The sequence below is a fragment of the Haliotis asinina genome, chromosome 3 (assembly GCF_037392515.1).
Source record: "Haliotis asinina isolate JCU_RB_2024 chromosome 3, JCU_Hal_asi_v2, whole genome shotgun sequence".
Taxonomy (NCBI): domain Eukaryota; kingdom Metazoa; phylum Mollusca; class Gastropoda; order Lepetellida; family Haliotidae; genus Haliotis; species Haliotis asinina.
The window spans coordinates 6,547,962-6,571,340 of record NC_090282.1 but is presented as its reverse complement, the minus strand read 5'-3'; the positions used below and the strand labels follow the sequence as shown (position 1 = coordinate 6,571,340).

General features: G+C 41.0%; 1 protein-coding gene across 1 annotated transcript in view; it reads left to right on the top strand.

The window, feature by feature from the left end:
* LOC137277378 (leucine-rich repeat-containing protein 49-like) overlaps window positions 1-23,287 on the top strand; it is a 73,193-nt gene extending 49,906 nt beyond the window's left edge. Inside the window, exons 11-19 of the mRNA XM_067809084.1 lie at window positions 3,372-3,519; window positions 11,285-11,368; window positions 11,803-11,990; window positions 12,266-12,412; window positions 12,991-13,207; window positions 18,304-18,489; window positions 19,758-19,852; window positions 19,976-20,105; window positions 20,196-23,287. Of these exons, the coding sequence (XP_067665185.1) occupies window positions 3,372-3,519; window positions 11,285-11,368; window positions 11,803-11,990; window positions 12,266-12,412; window positions 12,991-13,207; window positions 18,304-18,489; window positions 19,758-19,852; window positions 19,976-20,105; window positions 20,196-20,393 (1,393 nt within the window). The 3' untranslated portion in view covers window positions 20,394-23,287. The remainder of the gene's footprint in view (window positions 1-3,371; window positions 3,520-11,284; window positions 11,369-11,802; window positions 11,991-12,265; window positions 12,413-12,990; window positions 13,208-18,303; window positions 18,490-19,757; window positions 19,853-19,975; window positions 20,106-20,195) is intronic.
* Window positions 23,288-23,379: the final 92 nt, after the last annotated feature.

Sequence of the window (23,379 nt, the reverse complement as noted above, 5' to 3'; positions counted from 1 at the left end):
TCGGGCATCGCAATGACAATCATGTGGCGATACAAGGAACAGAGAGTGTGGAAGCGTGTGACCAGCCTTCCCTCTGGACAGTCACCATCATCCAGACAGTAAGTCAGACAGGGAACAACACTGTGTCATCTGTTACATCAGATAGGCAAACAATGATTTATACAGCATAAGTATCAATGTTATATGAAGGTTAGTACAACTTCAGAGTTTGTAGGCAGGGATTGTGATACTTTCGTACTGTCAGAAATAGGAGAAAACTGTTTTTCTCCTTTTACCTCTACAATTTATGTAGGTGATGTGTGAAATATTTGCTAAATTAAGAACTACAGTTCCAGTGGAAGGGAGATAGGGAACGTAATAAAAGAACTTTACCGAGGAGAGATTAGTGCAGAAATGAGCACAGCAGATTTTTTCAAAGTCCAAACTGACCTATTTGGAACAGACCATGGCTTTATGCAAATTAGTGTGTGGTGATATTGTATTACAAAGGACACATTCTAAATGCCCATTGTGAAATTAGACTCAGCTTTATTATAAACAATAGCTGTCATAAATAATAATAACTTTCATGGTGAAACTGTTAAGTATGCAGCTACCATGGAGTCTCACCATCACTAGAGAGCATATAAAACTAAGATTATATGCATGGTATCTGCTATCACTATAGAAAGAAACAGGTACTAGGGGTCATCTCAAAAGCAAAACCAGGACGCGTGTCAGGGTCGGTCTCAGGGATAGAGATATCAGCTAATGTATGATAATCCCTTAGGGGAATTAAAATGTGGAAGTGCACGGCATGTCATAGCAATTTACAAATAGCATCCAGTCACGTCAGTCATTGGGTGGCCATGCTACCTGTACATTTTGATACATTTAAAGGCGATGCTTTTCTGTGGGTATCAGGTATCATACCCTTTTACATATCTGAACATAAACTTTATGAAAGAAAGACACGTAAGATGTTAATCAATAGATGAGACATATTCAACATACACAAAATAACAAACACTATGTTTGACATGGTCCCTTGTGCCAGTAGGCAGTGCATGCATTTCATGCCAGGTCAGCAGTCATACCTGGCTGAGTGACCTTATTGCCATCTATAGTTTGATCGATTGTTTGCAGCAGCTAGTTGTATTTTTTCTAAGTTTTGCCCAATATTACGAGTAAATATGCTTTTCTGGATAACCTATTACGCACCTCACTGAATGCCCAGTTAGGCCAAAGAGAATTATCTCGACATATCCTAATTGCAGTTGTGTAAATTTGAGATACAGAGTAACAGCCTGAAAATAGTGTTTTTTCCTATTTCTGACAGAACTTTAATACCATTGTTTTTTCCTGCATGTGTTTCTGTGTTGGTTGGTCTGTCATTGTCCTCAAGTATAAAATGGAAGGTTTAAGGGGTGAATAGAACCAAATCCTGCAGTAGAACAATTCAAGGGCCCTGGAATGGAATGACCACCCTACTTGGGTATCACTGGGTACGGAAGATTGTTCCTGGACAACAGTTTCCAAGCCATCAGTCTGATTAATCAGTCACAAGTGTCAAATCTATGTTAGACCATGTTGCACAAAAAGATTTGCTGAGAAGCATTTTCTCATTTTGAAGCTTTTTGTCAGTTTCAAATTTTGTCTTAATTCATTATAATTGCTAAATAATGTATTGCATGCATGATTTACAGCGAGGCAGAATGTTAAACAGGCAAATATAAGGTGTTGTTACAGGGATTGGGAAAGGCAGGGGCCATGGGCCATGTTGCACACTGGAATACAAAATGGCCTATTAAAATTTGGAAGTTCCCTTTCCCAATCTCTGTTGTTAAAATCTGTAACACCTGGGAGAACATGGCCTCCCATTCAGGTGTCCCCAGTCTCCCCTGTCTAATGCATCGCTATGACTTCCCATCTCATTACTTACTGTTGGCAAAATAATGATGCTTATTTTAAACCTAACATTACAAAGGTTGTATGATTATTGAAGGGGAAAACATATGTCACCACAAGTCACCACTGATTCCTGAATTTGCAATTTTAACACTGTAGCAAATGTTAGCCTTAGCCACATCACAAAACAATTCCACTACTACCAAAGTGTTCCTGAATGTTATGAGTAGTGAGTGATTGTATGGATCAATACAAGAATAAAGGTGTGCAACCGGAAATAGCTACTTTAGGTGACTATATACTGCTTTGGGATTTTGGAAGTTTTCATACACTTCAAAATTAACTAGAAAATGGTATGTTTGAAATGTTCACACAGATTCATCACTGATGTATCTGATGTCAACAATCCGGACCTACCTAATGATAGGAATTCAACATTTTCATTACTTGTTCTGAAATATTAAAGGAGGTATGATAGGTGGTAGAAGACACTCAGGAGAGACCACTTGCATATTTCAAGACAGGTAATTAGCCTCTGTTCTAATTTCCCATTTTGCTGAACTTGTGCTGCTGGAGAACTAGAACTTCCATAGATGTAGCATTAATGAGTGGTTAGACTCCAGAAGAAGGGGATTCAAGACTGACATCCATTGTCTTCTAACTCAGTTTTATGATGATACAATAAAAACTTCATGAGTAATCATAAGTCAATACATGTTAAAAACAATTTGCAGATGTGGCACTTATCTTAGAACCAGGACAGCAATATGGAACAGGATCTATGTGCCCAGTAACTTATTTACCATAGCACATTCTTAATACATCCACCTCAATTCACCTGGAACAGGATCTACATGCCCAGTACCTCGTATACTTGAACACATTCATAACACATCCTCTGTGATACACCTGGAACACCTGAGTATATGGACATTTATTCCATATTTTAGGCCACATGGCCCATGGTACAATTGTATTGTAAGGTATACATTCATAGTCACATGACCAACATTGTATTAAGAAGATCTTAAGCTAAATATTTTTTACAGATATGTAGATGTTTAGATGTAATACATTTACGTCAGGTGTGTTGAATATTTGTTGCAATGTTGATCTAGCTCTGCAATATTTGTGATGAACAAGACGTATTCATTACAGAGCAGAACATATCTATCACAGATAAAGAAAACATGGCAGTCATTTTCCACAGCATTCATATCACAGTGGAAACAAATAGATTCTGTGTCGGATTTATCACTGACTTTCTTTTTACGTTGTTGGTTAACCTTGAAAACATAAAGTGTTAACAGGAAGTGGTGAGTGTTTCACTGTACTGTACAGGAAGTTGTGTGTGTTTCACTATACTGTACAGAAAGTGGTGTGTGTTTCAGTGTACTGTACAGCAAGTGGTGTGTGTTTCAGTGTACTGTACAGAAAGTGGTGTGTGTTTCAGTGTACTGTACAGTAAGTGGTCTGTCTTTCAGCTTTGAGGACATATCATGTCTGGGAGAATCCACCAGCCTGTCCGAGATCTCCCTGGATGGAAATCCCATTGCCCAGGAGCAGTACTACAAGCAGGCTGTCCTCCGACACATGCAGCAAATCAAACAGCTTGACATGAAGAGAGTCAGTGTGAGTATATAACAGCTGGACATGAAGAGAGTCAGTGTGAGTATATACCAGCTGGACATGAAGAGAGTCAGTGTGAGTATATAACAGCTGGACATGAAGAGAGTCAGTGTGAGTATATAACAGCTGAACATGAAGAGAGTCAGTGTGAGTAGATAACAGCTGAACATGAAGAGAGACAGTGTGAGTATATAACAGCTGAACATGAAGAGAGTCAGTGTGAGTATATAACAGCTAGACATGAAGAGCGTCAGTGTGAGTATATAACAGCTAGACATGAGGAGAGTCAGTGTGAGTATATAACAGCTGAACATGAAGAGAGCCAGTGTGAGTATATAACAGCTGAACATGAAGAAAATCAGTGTGAGTATATAACAGCTAGACATGAAGAGCGTCAGTGTGAGTATATAACAGCTGAACATGAAGAGAGTCAGTGTGAGTATATAACAGCTAGACATGAAGAGAGTCAGTGTGAGTATATAACAGCTAGACATGAAGAGAGTCAGTGTGAGTATATAACAGCTGAACATGAAGAGAGCCAGTGTGAGTATATAACAGCTAGACATGAAGAGAATCAGTGTGAGTATATAACATCTGAACATGAAGAGAGTCAGTGTGAGTATATAACATCTGAACATGAAGAGAGTCAGTGTGAGTATATAACATCTGAGCATGAAGAGAGTCAGTGTGAGTATATAACAGCTAGACATGAAGAGAGTCAGTGTGAGTATATAACATCTGAACATGAAGAGAGTCAGTGTGAGTATATAACAGCTGAACATGAAGAGAGTCAGTGTGAGTAGATAACAGCTGAACATGAAGAGAGTCAGTGTGAGTATATAACAGCTAGACATGAAGAGAGTCAGTGTGAGTATATAACAGCTGTACATGAAGAGAGTCAGTGTGAGTATATAACAGCTGAACATGAAGAGAGTCAGTGTGAGTATATACCAGCTGAACATGAAGAGAGTCAGTGTGAGTATATACCAGCTAGACATGAAGAGAGTCAGTGTGAGTATATAACAGCTGAACATGAAGAGAGTCAGTGTGAGTATATAACAGCTGAACATGAAGAGAGTCAGTGTGAGTATATACCAGCTAGACATGAAGAGAGTCAGTGTGAGTATATAACAGCTGAACATGAAGAGAGTCAGTGTGAGTATATAACAGCTGTACATGAAGAGAGTCAGTGTGAGTATATAACAGCTGAACATGAAGAGAGTCAGTGTGAGTATATAACAGCTGAACATGAAGAGAGTCAGTGTGAGTATATAACAGCTGAACATGAAGAGAGTCAGTGTGAGTATATAACAGCTAGACATGAAGAGAGTCAGTGTGAGTATATAACAGCTGAACATGAAGAGAGTCAGTGTGAGTATATAACAGCTAGACATGAAGAGAGTCAGTGTGAGTATATAACAGCTGGACATGAAGAGAGTCAGTGTGAGTATATAACAGCTGGACATGAAGAGAGTCAGTGTGAGTATATAACAGCTGAACATGAAGAGAGTCAGTGTGAGTATATAACAGCTGAACATGAAGAGAGTCAGTGTGAGTATATACCAGCTAGACATGAAGAGAGTCAGTGTGAGTATATAACAGCTGAACATGAAGAGAGTCAGTGTGAGTATATAACAGCTGTACATGAAGAGAGTCAGTGTGAGTATATAACAGCTGAACATGAAGAGAGTCAGTGTGAGTATATAACAGCTGAACATGAAGAGAGTCAGTGTGAGTATATAACAGCTGAACATGAAGAGAGTCAGTGTGAGTATATAACAGCTAGACATGAAGAGAGTCAGTGTGAGTATATAACAGCTGAACATGAAGAGAGTCAGTGTGAGTATATAACAGCTAGACATGAAGAGAGTCAGTGTGAGTATATAACAGCTGGACATGAAGAGAGTCAGTGTGAGTATATAACAGCTGGACATGAAGAGAGTCAGTGTGAGTATATAACAGCTGGACATGAAGAGAGTCAGTGTGAGTATATAACAGCTGGACATGAAGAGAGTCAGTGTGAGTATATAACAGCTGAACATGAAGAGAGTCAGTGTGAGTATATAACAGCTGAACATGAAGAGAGTCAGTGTGAGTATATAACAGCTGTACATGAAGAGAGTCAGTGTGAGTATATAACAGCTGAACATGAAGAGAGTCAATGTGAGTATATAACAGCTAGACATGAAGAGAGTCAGTGTGAGTATATAACAGCTAGACATGAAGAGAGTCAATGTGAGTATATAACAGCTGGACATGAAGAGAGTCAGTGTGAGTATATACCAGCTGGACATGAAGAGAGTCAGTGTGAGTATATAACAGCTGGACATGAAGAGAGTCAGTGTGAGTATATAACAGCTGGACATGAAGAGAGTCAGTGTGAGTAGATAACAGCTGAACATGAAGAGAGACAGTGTGAGTATATAACAGCTGAACATGAAGAGAGTCAGTGTGAGTATATAACAGCTAGACATGAAGAGAGTCAGTGTGAGTATATAACAGCTAGACATGAGGAGAGTCAGTGTGAGTATATAACAGCTGAACATGAAGAGAGCCAGTGTGAGTATATAACAGCTGAACATGAAGAAAATCAGTGTGAGTATATAACAGCTAGACATGAAGAGCGTCAGTGTGAGTATATAACAGCTGAACATGAAGAGAGTCAGTGTGAGTATATAACAGCTGAACATGAAGAGAGTCAGTGTGAGTATATAACAGCTGTACATGAAGAGAGTCAGTGTGAGTATATAACAGCTGAACATGAAGAGAGTCAATGTGAGTATATAACAGCTAGACATGAAGAGAGTCAGTGTGAGTATATAACAGCTAGACATGAAGAGAGTCAGTGTGAGTATATAACAGCTGAACATGAAGAGAGTCAGTGTGAGTATATAACAGCTGAACATGAAGAGAGTCAGTGTGAGTATATAACAGCTGGACATGAAGAGAGTCAGTGTGAGTATATAACAGCTGAACATGAAGAGAGTCAGTGTGAGTATATAACAGCTAGACATGAAGAGAGTCAGTGTGAGTATATAACATCTAAACATGAAGAGAGTCAGTGTGAGTATATAACAGCTAGACATGAAGAGAGTCAGTGTGAGTATATACCAGCTGAACATGAAGAGAGTCAGTGTGAGTATATAACAGCTGGACATGAAGAGAGTCAGTGTGAGTATATAACAGCTGGACATGAAGAGAGTCAGTGTGAGTATATAACAGCTGAACATGAAGAGAGTCAGTGTGAGTATATAACAGCTGGACATGAAGAGAGACAGTGTGAGTATATAACAGCTGAACATGAAGAGAGTCAGTGTGAGTATATAACAGCTAGACATGAAGAGAGTCAGTGTGAGTATATAACAGCTAGACATGAGGAGAGTCAGTGTGAGTATATAACAGCTGAACATGAAGAGAGCCAGTGTGAGTATATAACAGCTGAACATGAAGAAAATCAGTGTGAGTATATAACAGCTAGACATGAAGAGCGTCAGTGTGAGTATATAACAGCTGAACATGAAGAGAGTCAGTGTGAGTATATAACAGCTGAACATGAAGAGAGTCAGTGTGAGTATATAACAGCTGTACATGAAGAGAGTCAGTGTGAGTATATAACAGCTGAACATGAAGAGAGTCAATGTGAGTATATAACAGCTAGACATGAAGAGAGTCAGTGTGAGTATATAACAGCTAGACATGAAGAGAGTCAGTGTGAGTATATAACAGCTGAACATGAAGAGAGTCAGTGTGAGTATATAACAGCTGAACATGAAGAGAGTCAGTGTGAGTATATAACAGCTGGACATGAAGAGAGTCAGTGTGAGTATATAACAGCTGAACATGAAGAGAGTCAGTGTGAGTATATAACAGCTGGACATGAAGAGAGTCAGTGTGAGTATATAACAGCTAGACATGAAGAGAGTCAGTGTGAGTATATAACAGCTAGACATGAAGAGAGTCAGTGTGAGTATATACCAGCTGAACATGAAGAGAGTCAGTGTGAGTATATAACAGCTGGACATGAAGAGAGTCAGTGTGAGTATATAACAGCTGGACATGAAGAGAGTCAGTGTGAGTATATAACAGCTGAACATGAAGAGAGTCAGTGTGAGTATATAACAGCTGGACATGAAGAGAGTCAGTGTGAGTATATAACAGCTGGACATGAAGAGAGTCAGTGTGAGTATATAACAGCTGTACATGAAGAGAGTCAGTGTGAGTATATAACAGCTGTACATGAAGAGAGACAGTGTGAGTATATAACAGCTAGACATGAAGAGCGTCAGTGTGAGTATATAACAGCTAGACATGAAGAGAGTCAGTGTGAGTATATAACAGCTAGACATGAAGAGAGTCAGTGTGAGTATATAACAGCTGTACATGAAGAGAGTCAGTGTGAGTATATAACAGCTGGACATGAAGAGAGTCAGTGTGAGTATATAACAGCTGTACATGAAGAGAGTCAGTGTGAGTATATAACAGCTGAACATGAAGAGAGTCAGTGTGAGTATATAACAGCTGTACATGAAGAGAGTCAGTGTGAGTATATAACAGCTGGACATGAAGAGAGTCAATGTGAGTATATAACAGCTAGACATGAAGAGAGTCAGTGTGAGTATATAACAGCTAGACATGAAGAGAGTCAGTGTGAGTATATAACAGCTGAACATGAAGAGAGTCAATGTGAGTATGTAACAGCTAGACATGAAGAGAGTCAGTGTGAGTATATAACAGCTAGACATGAAGAGAGTCAGTGTGAGTATATAACAGCTGAACATGAAGAGAGTCAGTGTGAGTATATAACAGCTGTACATGAAGAGAGTCAGTGTGAGTATATAACAGCTGAACATGAAGAGAGTCAGTGTGAGTATATAACAGCTGAACATGAAGAGAGTCAGTGTGAGTATATAACAGCTGAACATGAAGAGAGTCAGTGTGAGTATATAACAGCTGAACATGAAGAGAGTCAATGTGAGTATATAACAGCTAGACATGAAGAGAGTCAGTGTGAGTATATAACAGCTAGACATGAAGAGAGTCAGTGTGAGTATATAACAGCTGAACATGAAGAGAGTCAGTGTGAGTATATAACAGCTGAACATGAAGAGAGTCAGTGTGAGTATATAACAGCTGAACATGAAGAGAGTCAGTGTGAGTATATAACAGCTGGACATGAAGAGAGTCAGTGTGAGTATATAACAGCTAGACATGAAGAGAGTCAGTGTGAGTATATAACAGCTGGACATGAAGAGAGTCAGTGTGAGTATATAACAGCTGAACATGAAGAGAGTCAGTGTGAGTATATAACAGCTGGACATGAAGAGAGTCAGTGTGAGTATATAACATCTGAACATGAAGAGAGTCAGTGTGAGTATATAACAGCTGAACATGAAGAGAGTCAGTGTGAGTATATAACAGCTGGACATGAAGAGAGTCAGTGTGAGTATATAACAGCTGAACATGAAGAGAGTCAGTGTGAATATCAATATCACATGTTATTCCACATAGAATGATGATAATTTTACGGATATACATTTTGTGTATTGTGTGAAAGGTGACATTTTGACATAGATGCTAATTTTGTTGTCAAGCAAGTAATCCATGAGAATAAATTTGAAAGAATATTTATATATGAGTTGTTTTCACAATAGATTATGCCATATGACACAGTATTGCATACACTACATTATTGCTTGTGTGCCAGTATTGTGTCCTAGTATTACTGGTTATCCCATATTCCATATCATCCAATAGAGCATGTCCCTGTATTGGATACAGCACAGTTTTTGCCTGCGTGTCAGTATTATATATGTCCCAGTATTACTGGTTATTCCATATCCCATATTATCAAAGTCCCAGTATCGAATACAGCACAATAATGCCTGTATGCTTATATTACATATGTGATAGTATTACTTGTTATCCCGTATTCCATATTATCCAACAGAGCAAGTCCCAGTACTTGATACAGCACAGTATTGCCTGTGTGTCAGTATTACATATATATCCCTGTATTGGATACAGCACAGCATTGCCTGTGTTTCAGTATTACATATAAATCCCTGTATTGGATACAGCACAGCATTGCCTATGTTTCAGTGTTACATATGTATCCCTGTACTGGATACAGCGCAGCATTGGCTATGTTTCAGTATTACATATGTAACCCTGTATTGGATACAGCACAGCATTGCCTGTGTTTCAGTGTTACATATGTAACCCTGTACTGGATACAGCACAGTATTGCCTGTGTTTCAGTATTACATATAAATCCCTGTATTGGATACAGCACAGCATTGCCTATGTTTCAGTGTTACATATAAATCCCTGTATTGGATACAGCACAGCATTGCCTATGTTTCAGTATTACATATAAATCCCTGTATTGGATACAGCACAGCATTGCCTATGTTTCAGTGTTACATATGTATCCCTGTACTGGATACAGCACAGCATTGGCTATGTTTCAGTATTACATATAAATCCCTGTATTGGATACAGCACAGCATTGGCTATGTTTCAGTGTTACATATGTAACCCTGTACTGGATACAGCACAGCATTGCCTGTGTTTCAGTATTACATATAAATCCCTGTATTGGATACAGCACAGCATTGGCTATGTTTCAGTGTTACATATATATCCCTGTATTGGATACAGCACAGCATTGCCTATGTTTCAGTGTTACATATGTATCCCTGTACTGGATACAGCACAGTATTGCCTGTGTTTCAGTATTACATATAAATCCCTGTATTGGATACAGCACAGCATTGGCTATCTTTCAGTGTTACATATATATCCCTGTATTGGATACAGCACAGCATTGCCTATGTTTCAGTGTTAACATATGTAACCCTGTATTGGATACAGCACAGCATTGCCTATGTTTCAGTGTTACATATGTAACCCTGTACTGGATACAGCACAGCATTGCCTGTGTTTCAGTATTACATATAAATCCCTGTAATGGATACAGCACAGCATTGGCTATGTTTCAGTGTTACATATATATCCCTGTATTGGATACAGCACAGCATTGCCTATGTTTCAGTGTTACATATGTAACCCTGTACTGGATTCAGCACAGCATTGCCTGTGTTTCAGTGTTACATATGTATCCCTGTACTGGATACAGCACAGCATTGCCTATGTTTCAGTGTTACATATATATCCCTGTACTGGATACGGCACAGCATTGGCTATGTTTCAGTATTACATATGTAACCCTGTATTGGATACAGCACAGTATTGGCTATGTTTCAGTATTACATATATGTCCATGTATTGGATACAGCACAGTATTGACTATTTTTCAGTATGACATATATATCCCTGTATTGGATACAGCACAGTATTGGCTATGTTTCAGTGTGACATATAAATCCCTGTATTGGATACAGCACAGTATTGGCTATGTTTCAGTATGACATATATATCCCTGTATTGGATACAGCACAGTATTGGCTATGTTTCAGTATGACATATATATCCCTGTATTGGATACAGCACAGTATTGGCTATGTTTCAGTATGACATATATATCCCTGTATTGGATACAGCACAGTATTGGCTATGTTTCAGTGTGACATATAAATCCCTGTATTGGATACAGCACAGTATTGGCTATGTTTCAGTATGACATATATCCCTGTATTGGATACAGCACAGTATTGGCTATGTTTCAGTATGACATATATATCCCTGTATTGGATACAGCACAGTATTGGCTATGTTTCAGTATGACATATATATTTGTAATTCCCAGGAGGAGGAACGACGGATTGCCCTGGTAATGGCGAGGAAGGAGGAGGAGAAGAAGAGAGAGATCAACAAGATATCAGTGATGAAGGTCAGTCAACTTACTAGGACCTGATTGGAGTGTGTCTTCCACCAGAAAATCATGTCATTGACATTTTGTGCTGGCTCACACAGTATTGGTTATTCTGACATGCCAGCAACTTCCTTGATTTGAAAGACTGACTCAGAGGAATTACCCCAAATCCTGGCAGAAAACTGCTTTTATATCTTAGGTTCTAAAGCCAGCTGTACTGTGTATTCATTGGTTTTACTTGGCTTTGAGGAGGACTGATACCGTGTGAAGACTATGAGCAATAACCCCAGTATTAATATGATGTCAACCCCAAGTCAAAATGATTGTCATACAAATCTTGTCCAGCTTTAAAACTTTTGGACAGTTATCTGTGATATTTCAGGGGTAAACAGCTTCAGATATTCAGTATTTAGTATGATCCCAGTTCACTCACTTGCTGCCATGTTGTGTAGGAGAAGAGGCGGATTGCTATCAACAATGCCAAACGCCAGTGGGAGACAATGCAGGGGTCATTAATGTCACGAACAGGGAGACTAGTGTCTGGACAGCCAGAACTCTATGCCAACCACATTGGAACTATCAACAACTCCGACTTCATGTCCCAAAGTCCTGATGGAGATGATAATGACTCCATTACAAGGTGAGCAAGGCTGACACATGCAATCATTCTACAGCGCGTTACTTAGCTCACATATGGGGAGAGTTATATCAAGGGTATGTATGTATGATTTGTTTTGCTAACAAATTTCACTTCCTAGCTTGGATCTATTCATAACAGGAAGTCCCAAATGAGGTACCTTCAAATATAGGCCCCTGTCATTGTAGTATAAATGTAAGTGGGCACTCTTATATATACATTACTGTTGTTACTGTTCCAAGGAGCTTCACAAATGGCGTCTCATTTGGTGTTGTCAGTGACAAGAGGATGACAAGTCGTCCAGGCAGTGCACGAAGTAACACCACCACAGAGTTTTCTGGGGACGGGTCACGTGAGCGGCCTCGCACCAGCAGCAGAAGGGGAGACAAGACACAGGGAGTTCATAAGGAAACTATGCTGTTCGGGTTGGTGGAGTACCTTTTGAAATGCAACAGATCCAGGGGTCAAGGATGCCACTACTAGCTTGTTAAGCTGTTTCATTTAGCCATTACAAGATTATGTGCATCACTGAATTGTCTAGAGGTTTCTCCCTGGCTTCTTTACTTGTACTGATGGGTGGGAGGGTCCATTTTTAAATTCACTTCAGGAAGATGTTATATTTCCACATGTTCAGGCACAGTTGTTTTCACATACTTTGTCAGGAGACCTTTACACATATACACACCAAGCAACTAAATGTCTTTGAAAAGGTCTTCTCTTTCCATTTGCCCTGTAACGGCCTTAAAATTTGACAAGGTACCTTGAATTTCTCAATCATTGTTATCTGTGCTTATAGAATAGATCTACTGCAAATATTTTTCTGTCTGTGTATTTGGATGTGGAGTTATTGTGATATTTTAGTACATTAAGAATGGTTTCAGAAATCTGTAGAAAGCATGGTGAGGTTTTACCTCTTAGTCTTTTGTGTGATCATTACCTCAATAAGAACTGTCTGAAGGTTTTAAATGTGCAGGCTACAGTTTGCCTGGATCGTATGTTTCAGGAAGTCAAACACAACCAATGGCAAGGAGCTGAGCAACCTTGCTGACCTCGAGGGCGACACACTCACCTTGTATGGTCCGCAGTCTCTGGAGGCTCTCGACAAGAACTGGGGCATCCAGGCAGCCGGCACTGTCACTTGCATGGTGTTTAAGTTTGTTGACTTTGAGGAAATTGCCAAGCACCTGCACAAAGTTCGGACAAGGTTTCCAAGCACACAGGTAATCTGTAGGAGTGACTGGGGCACTCCAGTTTCATGACAGTGTTCCATGGAGGCACTATTGGAATAGTTATTCCACTACAGCCATGACAGTCACCTTACCAGTGTACAGACATCCTGCCTATTGTTGATGTCTCAGCAGGTCGTCTGCTTGCTAGATTCAGGGGGCAGTGTATTAACCTAGGGTTTAAAGCAGTTGCTCATCACACTGGGTTCCAAATTAACCCCGGAGTAATTTATTCAAAGCCGATGTTTGGTGTCCTTCATCATGATATTGCTTGAATATTGCTCAAGCATTCATTCTCATACAGTCACTCATTGGTACAATGAATTGTCCCCATAAAGATTTTGGTAGACTCATAATTCATTGTCAGGTACTGGTGTCCTAATAAAGTTCTTGTTTGGTATATATGTCAGTCATTGCTTTTTATTCCCCCGGCATGTAATGTGGGGGGATATAGTCGACGCCTAGTCTGTCTGTCCATCCGTCCGTCCTTCCGTAACCACTTTGTTTCCGGAGCATAACTCAAAAGACGTTCAATATTTTACTGCAAAACTTGGTAGATATATCAGTCAGAATCTAAAGTGGTGCCTTTTGCTATTTACAGGTTTTTGTGATTTATTATTTTCTTGGTTTCCATGGAAACATATTGGACTTAGTCTCAAAATGGCGGGATGGGCTTCGTTTCCGGAGCAGAACTCAAAAACTGTCAATATATGTCTGACTTACCTTACCATAGGTCTTATGCATATTACCTCAAGCTTCACTAAATGAGATCAGACAGTCGTTGATTCGCCATTCCCATGAATGGCTGCCTCATGTGGCGACGAATGTATAGGCATGGAAGTGACGTGATCTCCGTACCTGTGCAAGCGCGGGCCATCCAAAATTCGCTTTTACTTCAAGCATCCTCGAGTGAGGACGTGTTATTGGTTTGTTTTCAGACCACCTATCTTTGGTGAATTAAAGTTAGTCCCTTTTTTCTAAGGTAGGTGTAAAGATGAAGATTTTCACTTACCTGGCTACCTCGTGTTGTTCTTCCATGTGGGTGTTTCCCATGTCGTTCTTCCTTGATTACATGGATATATGGGAAGTTTGCTGGTTTCTTGGCCTTCTTCTCTTATGTATTCCGTATTTCAGCCGTGTTTTTCTCTTTATGGCTGGTATATTTGTTGGTTTTTTTCGCAGGTGGCACTCTCAGTGTGTGGGCAGCCATTTTTATTTGTCTCCCTCAGCTGTTTTGCATAATGGGGCGTGCCTATTGTTCATGCAGGGGGGGTTTTTGCTACACTTTCGTGTAGGTATTTTTTTGTTAACATAATACTTTTACATTTTCCTCTTTTTGCATGTTACAGTGTTTGTGCATGACTCACCAGTTTTGCACCATTTGAAATCAACCAAGGACCCACACACCGGGTGTCCTGATTGAGCGTCATTGTCTTGCACCTTGGATCACTGACCTTATGCCTGTCCTATGCCTGTAGGCGGGAGACTAGGGGTCTCTTGACCCAATTGGAAAATCCTGTGAGACCCCTTTGTTACCAACATCCTGAGGACCGGATACAAGCTGCCAATCACCGTGTCCCCTCCACTGACGTTGACACCCCAGTCAAACGTGTATTCTCAGGTACAACATGCTCTGTTAGCAGAAAACATTCAGATTTTGTTAACCAAACAGGCAATAGTTATTGTACGAGATCTGCACCAGTCCCCGGGATTTTACTCACCCATCTTTCTAGTACCCAGGAAAGACTCAGACAAGATGCGCATGATCCACAACATGGCAGCATTCAATAGTCTTTATCTTCCGGAACCGCCTCATTTCTGAATGATATCTCAGGAGCAGAACCAGACCCAACTAGTACCAGTCTATCCCAACTAGCCAGTCTGGACCTCCAGGATGCTTATTTTTCATGAATCAATTTTCCATCGGCACAGGAAGTTCCTGAGATTTGTGTTCGGCGGCTCTCATGGAGGGTCCTCTCATTTGGAAATTTCATGGCCCCATGGGTTTTCATTCGGATTACTTCCCCGTTTTCTCGGTTTCTGCATCTGAAGGGTATAGACTTCGACCCCTACATAGACGATTCCCTCCTGAACAACCTCGACCCTCAGTTGCTATGCATACAACTGGACTTTACCGCTCATCTTCTACAGCAACTAGGGTGGATGATCAATGTCGAGAAGTCGCATCTAGTCCCATCGCAGGAGTTAATGTTCATGGGGTGGAGGTACTGACACACTCCAATCTTGTCAGAATCTCTCAGACTCAGTGGTTGAAGATTCTCAAGTTTGCAAGTCAAGGCCTTGCTCATCCCTTGAACGTTTGGGAGTGGTAGTCTCTGTTAGGTCCTCTCACGTCAGCTCAAGACTTAACACGCAGGGGATGTCTGATGCTTCAGCCACTGCAACGGTCACTTTCAAGCAAACGATCACTACATCTTCATTCTTATCGCCGCTGGTGGACAGTCGAGTCAAATGTTTGTGTCGGAGTCTCTTTGCCCGACTGTCCTCACGACCACGAATTATTTGTCGAAGCATCTGTTTAAAGCTGAGGTGCCCATCTTGGTGGTCAGACCACCTCAGGGCTGTGATCAGGCGCCGAACAGGGCTTGCATATACACAACCTAGAACTCCAAGCAGTGATCCTAGCGGTACAATGTTGGACTTCCCATCTGAGGAATTCCACTCTGTTGATTTCATCCGACAGTTCCACAGTGGTTTGGATGATTCGCAATCAAGGCACAACCAGGTCACAGCAGTTATTGAACCAGATGTTCCAATTAGCCAGTCTTATGGACGACAGCAACATAATAGTAAGGGCTCGGCGTATTCCAGGTGCAGGAATGTCCTCACCGACGCCCTGTCAAGACCCGGCAAGCCATCCCTGACGGAATGGATGCTCCATCCGGAAGCTTTTCAGTTGTTCTGCCGCAGCCATGGTCGTCCCCTGATAGACTTGTTTGCCACCAGTCTCAATCGGCAGTTGCCTCTGGCCAACCAGGCTGTGGATCCCAGATCTGCGAAGTCTCGCCAATGGAAGCATGATACCCTTATCGGATTGGCCACATCTGCACCATCCTCACAGCCATCAGTTGCACCCTAATCCTCGTCGGTTTCATCTTCACGCCTGGTTCATCTTCAGACAGCTTTGAAGGCTAAGGGCTATTCCTCATGAGTAGGTCACAGCTTTGGCTCATCGGGTGTCAACTAGATTTCTATATGACGACAAATGGTATTCTTTTGATAAGTTTTGTCCTCTAAAGTCTATAGATCCACTAAAGGTTTCTCCTCAGATGATAGCTGAGTTTCTTCTCTATCTTCGAAAGTCCAGACATCTTAAAGGTAGTAACACTGGGACATACCTGTCGGCTTTGAATTCAGTTCAGTCCAGAACTTATTGCTATGCTAAAGGCTTTCAAGTTGGAAGACCAGAAGGTCAAGCTCCGTCCTCCAGCTGGGGACTTTAATATTGTTCTTCAGCATCTTAGAGGTACTCCCTATTAGCCTTTGGACAAGGCTTCCTTTGAGGACCTTTCGAGGAAGATTGTGTTTCTCTTAGCTCTGGCCATGGCAGCAAGAGTGAGTGAACTTCATGCTCTGGATGTCACTCGCATTCAGTTTGATGCAATCCCAACATGGCGGTGTAAATCTTGGCTTATTATGGGACTTTATTGCTAAGAATCAACTTCCAGGTCAGCCAGACAGGGCGTTTTCTCTTCCTCCTCTTTCTTCGATATTGGGGCCTCACGACGTGGAGGAAGAATTTCTTTGTCCAGAGCACTGAAGTTGTATATCACAAGACCGGCTTCCAGAAGACGCTCTAGGAAAAGGCTATTTATTCCCTTTTCTTCTTCGGCTAAAGGGGAGGTCAACAAGAATATGGTGTCGCTTTGGCTTCGTCAGACCATTTTGGCTGCGAATCTCCCTCACCCTTCAGCTAATAATAAACGGTATGAGATTAGAGCGTTAGCTTCCACCATGGCTTTACATAGGAATTGTCCTGTCCCTGCCATAATGGAAGGCTGCTTTTGGAAGTCGACCACAGTCTTCGCCTGTCATTACCTGAGGGATTTGGCTGTAGAAGATGTGGAGGGTCTGCAGTCCTTTGGTCCATTCGTAGTTGCCCAGCAACTCACTTGGCCGGCCGCCCATTAGGGTAATTACTGTTACTTACCGTTGGTCTTGTGGATAACTTTCACCTTTTAGGTGTCTTCGTTGTCCTTGGGACTCCAGGAGTTACTTGCTGTCTCATGTTTCAGGATGATCCTGAGACTGCTTGTGGCTTATTCTGAATCTTGTATGGCATTTGGACGAAGTTTTTCTGGCGATGTCCTTTTGTGGAGCGTGACACCACCATCCATTTGTCGAATCCATATGCATAATACCAATGGTAAGGTAAGTTAAAAATTTATTGAAATCTAAATATTTTAGATATTTAAATACTTACCTTACCATAGGGTGGTAACTCCCTCCCAACGCTGGATGCTCCTCCCCACTCTGGGCTCCAAGGACCAAGTTTTCAGTAAAAGTAAGTTTTGGATGGCCCGCGCTTGCGCGGGTACACAGATCACATCGCTTCCGTGCTTATACATTTGTGAATACATGAGGTAGCCATCCATGGGAATGGCAAATCTACAACTGTCTGATCTCATTTAGCGAAGCTTGAGGTAATATGCATAAGACCTATGGTAAAGTAAGTAGTTAAATATCTAAAATATTTAGATTTTAATAATTTTCTGCAAAACTTGGCAGATATTTGAGGCAGACTACCAAGTCATGCCTTTTACTATTTAAAAAGTTTTGGCATTTTTATCTTTCCTGGTTTTCGTGGAAACAATTCGGACTTTGTCTCAAAATGGACGGATGGAATCCGTTTCCTGAGCAGAACTTGAAAACCATTTGATATCTTTCAACAGAACTAAGCATATCAGGGGGATATGTCATCTTCTGATGACTCTTGTTAAGATTGCAGCTCATAGATAGTTGTATGATTATTTACATGTTGTGTTGATAGAAGCTATATATAGGCACATACACTAGAATGCTGAACATATCAGGAATGTAGATGTAACCCCCTCCACTGCCCTTCACAGACCCTAGTCTTCAGCTCCACCAACATCAACAGCCTCCAGCAGATCAACGCCCTCGCTAGTGTCCGCCGCATTGACAACCTCACCATAGACCTTGATGGCAACCCAGTGACCAAGTTCACACTGTGGAGGATGTACACCATCTTCCGTCTGGCTCACTTCTCCCTGAAGAAGATCAATGACATTGAGGTAGTGTTTCCATCATCATGTGGATGTTTCAGAGTTGCACACCACCTTCCATCTTCAGTACCCCATCTTTATCACCTGTTAGAGGACACTGGTGCCAGTGTACATAGGTGATGTAGGTGATGTACACGTGATGTAGGGGTGTCTTAGTCAGCAAGTGTTGGAAGGATTATTGTCTTCATGCCAACACTGATGAGAACAAAACTCTGTACTTATACTTGCCTCATTGTTCCCCGCTGCTATGTGCAATGGGGCACTGTGTATTCAACAGAGTTTGTACATCAGTACGTATGGTCATATGTACATCCTGATCGTTGTTAACGCGATATCTCATCCACAGTTGTACCCAACATCTCCAAATTTGGTGACAGCCTACATTGGGAGATTGGGGGACCTTGACCTTATTTTCAAGGTTATCCCAACACTGTGACCACTCTTCAAACTCTTGTTAACGCAATATCTCATAAACTGTTATAACCAATAATTTCAAATTTGGTGACAGCCTACATTGGGGGTATTACGCAGACACCAACACCACTTGATTTGGGTGACCTTGATCTTATTTTCAAGGTCATCCCAACTCTGACCACTTTTCAAACTCTTGTTAATGCAATATCTCCTTTTATATCTACTCATGTCATTCCGGCAAGCTGGGTGGCGTCTTGTACCCATCTCGTGGCCAAGTTTACAACTGGGTCCTGTCTAAGCGCAAACGGGCATGGAGATGAAAACAGTCTAGTACTTATCAAGGAAAGATAACACTGAATTTCCAAATATGACTCTGAGAATATCTACATCCCATGGGCAAAACAGCAATATGGTCATTCCCTATGCAAATATATTTCATTGATGCAAGTTGTTCATCGTTTAGCTCAAAGTTTATGTTGAAATTGTGCTTGATATGGTTTTGCAAAGTTTCAAAGTTCAAAGGTTCCGCCATTTTCCTGTTTTTAAATACGTTTTACTACATGCGATTTGACTGGTTTGCCACAATTCTTGGCAATAATGGCGTACAAGAGAGAGTGATACAAGTCTTCTCGTAGGTCACGGAAAGTGATGAGTAGTTACGAATGGCGATATCTCATGAACTGTTTCACCCAGTGCCTTCAAGTTTGGTCACAGCCTACATTCTGAAATTATACAGACATCTGTTGATTCTGAAATAATACGCAACTGGAATGGTGTTGTGTCTGTTACACAATACCTTTATATTTGAAGGACGTTAATAAGGTGGTTGCCTCCTGTATTGGTTACTTTGCATGTATTTTCAGGTCTCACCAACAGACATAGTAAATGCTGAGAAACTGTTTGGTCCACTGTCCTTTATCATTGGCTACAAGACTCCACAACTGAGGTCAGAACTAAGGTAAATGATACTTTACATGATGGGAGGATGGGGATGGTTAATCAGGCAGTGATGTTGGAGGACAGAGCCTTTATTTTTGTGATCTTTATTTGCCTTAAAGTTCATTTTTTCTGTCATTCTCAGGAAAAAGGGGAGTATGTCCTTTGAAGACAAGCCTCGCAAGTCTGGAGACAGTAAGCAGGCTCAGATAGAGCTGGAGGGACGATCTCGCCTCATGTACCTGGTACCTGGGGAGGTGGCAACAGCCAACAAGGTAGGACACTACAAGTGGTCTTGATGTAAACCTAATCTAAAGTAAAGAGGCTCCCATGAGCTTACCATGTGCATTGTTTTTTATTTTCAGGATAGTTCCAAGATACAGTTTGCCCGGAGTTACATCAATGAACTTACAAAAGAAGCCATTTTTGCGGACAAGAAGCGAGCTGAGTTGCAGCGTCTGTGGCCCCAGATGTTTTTTGAGATGGTCCAGAGCACACTGTGTGACATGCAGGACATGAAGGCATACATGAAAAAATGTACGGATGACCTGGAAAAGTCCTAACACAGCCATGTCTATGATCTGTTGTCACCTGGATAACAGTGTTTTGCCACCAGAGACATGGTCCGTTGTTATCTGGAGATCAATCTGTCACCTGGAGATCTGTCTGTCTTGACCATGCCTTCCACGGGCATGTTCTGTTGCCACTCATGAGTGTTTTCTAAAACCACCAAGGGCACAGTCTATCACAACAGTAAAGGGCATCATCGGGAAAACTTTAACATGAAGAAATGACAAACCTCACCCTTCCTGGATGGTGTACCCTACTGTACTGCACCCAACCAACCTCTCCCTCGTGATATATCCCGCTTGCTATTTCCCTGCTATATTTGAGCCTGTACACCATTCTTAACCCCAAGGTCTGTCCTACCCAATCTCCTTGACTGTCTCCCTCTTTGAAAGTCACCCCTTTGACACAGTCCAAACACACACCACCCGTCACGTCCCTCCTACCCAATCTCCTGGCTGCCCACTGTTCCTTACCTCCCTTACCTAACCTGACCCATCCTGCACCCCTGCAGGTGAGAGCATCTCCCTCTGCTCCCTATAGTCGTACTTTGATCTCATCACCATATATGTATACACAACTCTCTATGTACATAGTCATGTCACCTTGTACAACATGTCCCCCTTCTGTTCCCTGCCTCCTTACCACCTCCCCAGTTTTCTATGTACATAGTCATGTCACCTCGTGGAACTGTGTGATGGACAGAATTGAGTGCTTGTTTCTCAGGTAATCTCTCCTACCATGTATGTTTGAATTAAACTTCAGTCTTTCTCCTTGTCCAAGGCAAGATATGTAATTGGAAGTGTGGGTGTATATATTGTTCACATATTGTTATGATTCATGACAGAAGACTTGTATTCAATTCTTTATTTCTGAGTTTACGTGAACATGAACTAAACTATGACGAGCATCAGTTTATCTGTCAAGTTCAAAATGTAGATATGCATTCCAACAGTGCAACTGATAGAAGAAAGAGTGCCAAATTTCCAATTTTACCAGCTCTGTTAGTTAGCAAGTTGCAAAATGTCTTGTTACTGTTGTAGCCTTTTTGAAACACTTCATCTCAGTTGCCCAAGCATGAAGAGGGAGCTTATTTCATCTGGAAGAAAGTCCAACTTTCACACCTGGATGTCCTCTGCTGGCATTCAGACCTATGTCTGTCTCAAATAGGGACTTCTGGGTATAGTTGATCCCCATAACCCTAAAATAGGTCACAAGATCCTGAGTCAGCAAATTTTTGGATGAACCAGTGAGGCCTTGAAATGATTGTTGACCGATTGTTGACCGATTGTTGGTATGGGTGACTGGCCCAGACTAGCTGGACACTGACTGTAATTACTTATGTCAAAGACAACCACTCACTGTGGTGTCAGGACCTCAGCCAACAATCCAGTGATGAGCCAGAGCTCATACAGAGCTGTTCATATAGAACAGTAATATGCAGGGATCATCTACCCAGCATTTTCTTCCTTCTGTGAGCAATATGTGTCTAGTTCGGGTAACTGCTGCACTGACGTACATTTTCATTAAAGTGTTAGCTGAGTTGAGGGATTTTACTCCCAAAAGGGCCTGTCCCCCTTAAAATGACTTTAGATGTTGTTCTGTTGTGCATGATTGGCCAGTGTGTGCAGTCCAAGGGCAGTTAGGCAGTTGTCTCCATGTATCACTACACCATGTGAATGAGTATTATTTTAAGCTAAATGGTTGTATAATTTCTGAATATCATAGTTTTGTAAATACAAATAATTTATTATTTATTTGAAATGAACATTTTATGTTCTATGTGTATGTAAAGTCAAGACAACCTGTTACTGATTGTATGAAAAATTCCCAAGATCATTTTGTATTTTCAAAGGTTCACCTTTAAAAGCAGGACTTATTATCTCGCTCATCATGCTTTGATGGGCCCTTGTTATGTGGCCTGTATGATTCTGATGCTATTTGATGGTGAATAAGATGTCAGTGTTGAGATAAATCTTGCGACTAATCAATTCTGCTGTATCAGCAAGCTGTCAACATACCAAATAAAGACATACTGTCTTACACCTGAATGGTATGGATATTTCCTTCCACATGTGTACAGATCAGTCAGATTACCTTCTAGCAAATTAACCTATTCATCTATTACAGATTCAAACCAAGTCTTGTTCAGGTGTATTGGATACATGTCAAAGAGCACAAGGGTTCTGGAGAAGTGCTCCATGTTGATGCTGCAGAAGTATTCATAGCTAATTGTTCAATATGGCAATACACTGATTTGCCCAAAGTTGAACCACATCACAGTTAACATTTCAAAACTGATTTCTGCTGTTGCACATTGTTTATTTTAACAAAAGAATTTAAACTGTTCTAGAGCTTGAGTTTGTCTGATCCTCAACTTCAGCTGGGGGAATGTGGTAGATGCTTAGGGTCTCAATTCACTCATGTATGTAGTACTAAGAACTTCCTCACCCTATGCACAATTGTGATAGCTCACAACATTAAAAATCCCTTGTGCAACAGAGAGACAGATTGAATGAGAGATTTACATCAGGAGAGCCAATCAGCCCAGTGGGAAATATTGAATGCATTTATGTTAAGCTTGCATACAGTATGTGATTCTCAAGAGAAGTTAAAAAATTCTTTCATAGTACACTGGTCTTTCACTTCTTTCGAGTAGCATATACGTGGCAACCAAAACTTTTACTCATACCTTGTTTAAAATGTTAAAATTTATTTTCCCAACCCCATGTCATCCCACAGATAAGAGTTTAAATTTGGTTTCAAGTTTTGCTGTTGGTAACAGTATGCATCTGTTCTCTGTACTGTTTAACACTTTCATCACCCTTCTTTGTACTGCTGAGGTTATGAAGTAATGTTCGACTGACAAATAAAACATTTCTCACATTAACATATTGTTCACTATTCAGTGCTTCACCACTGTTAACCAACGAGACAAGTATTAATGCCAGGGGACATAACTCCACACCTTACACCAACCAA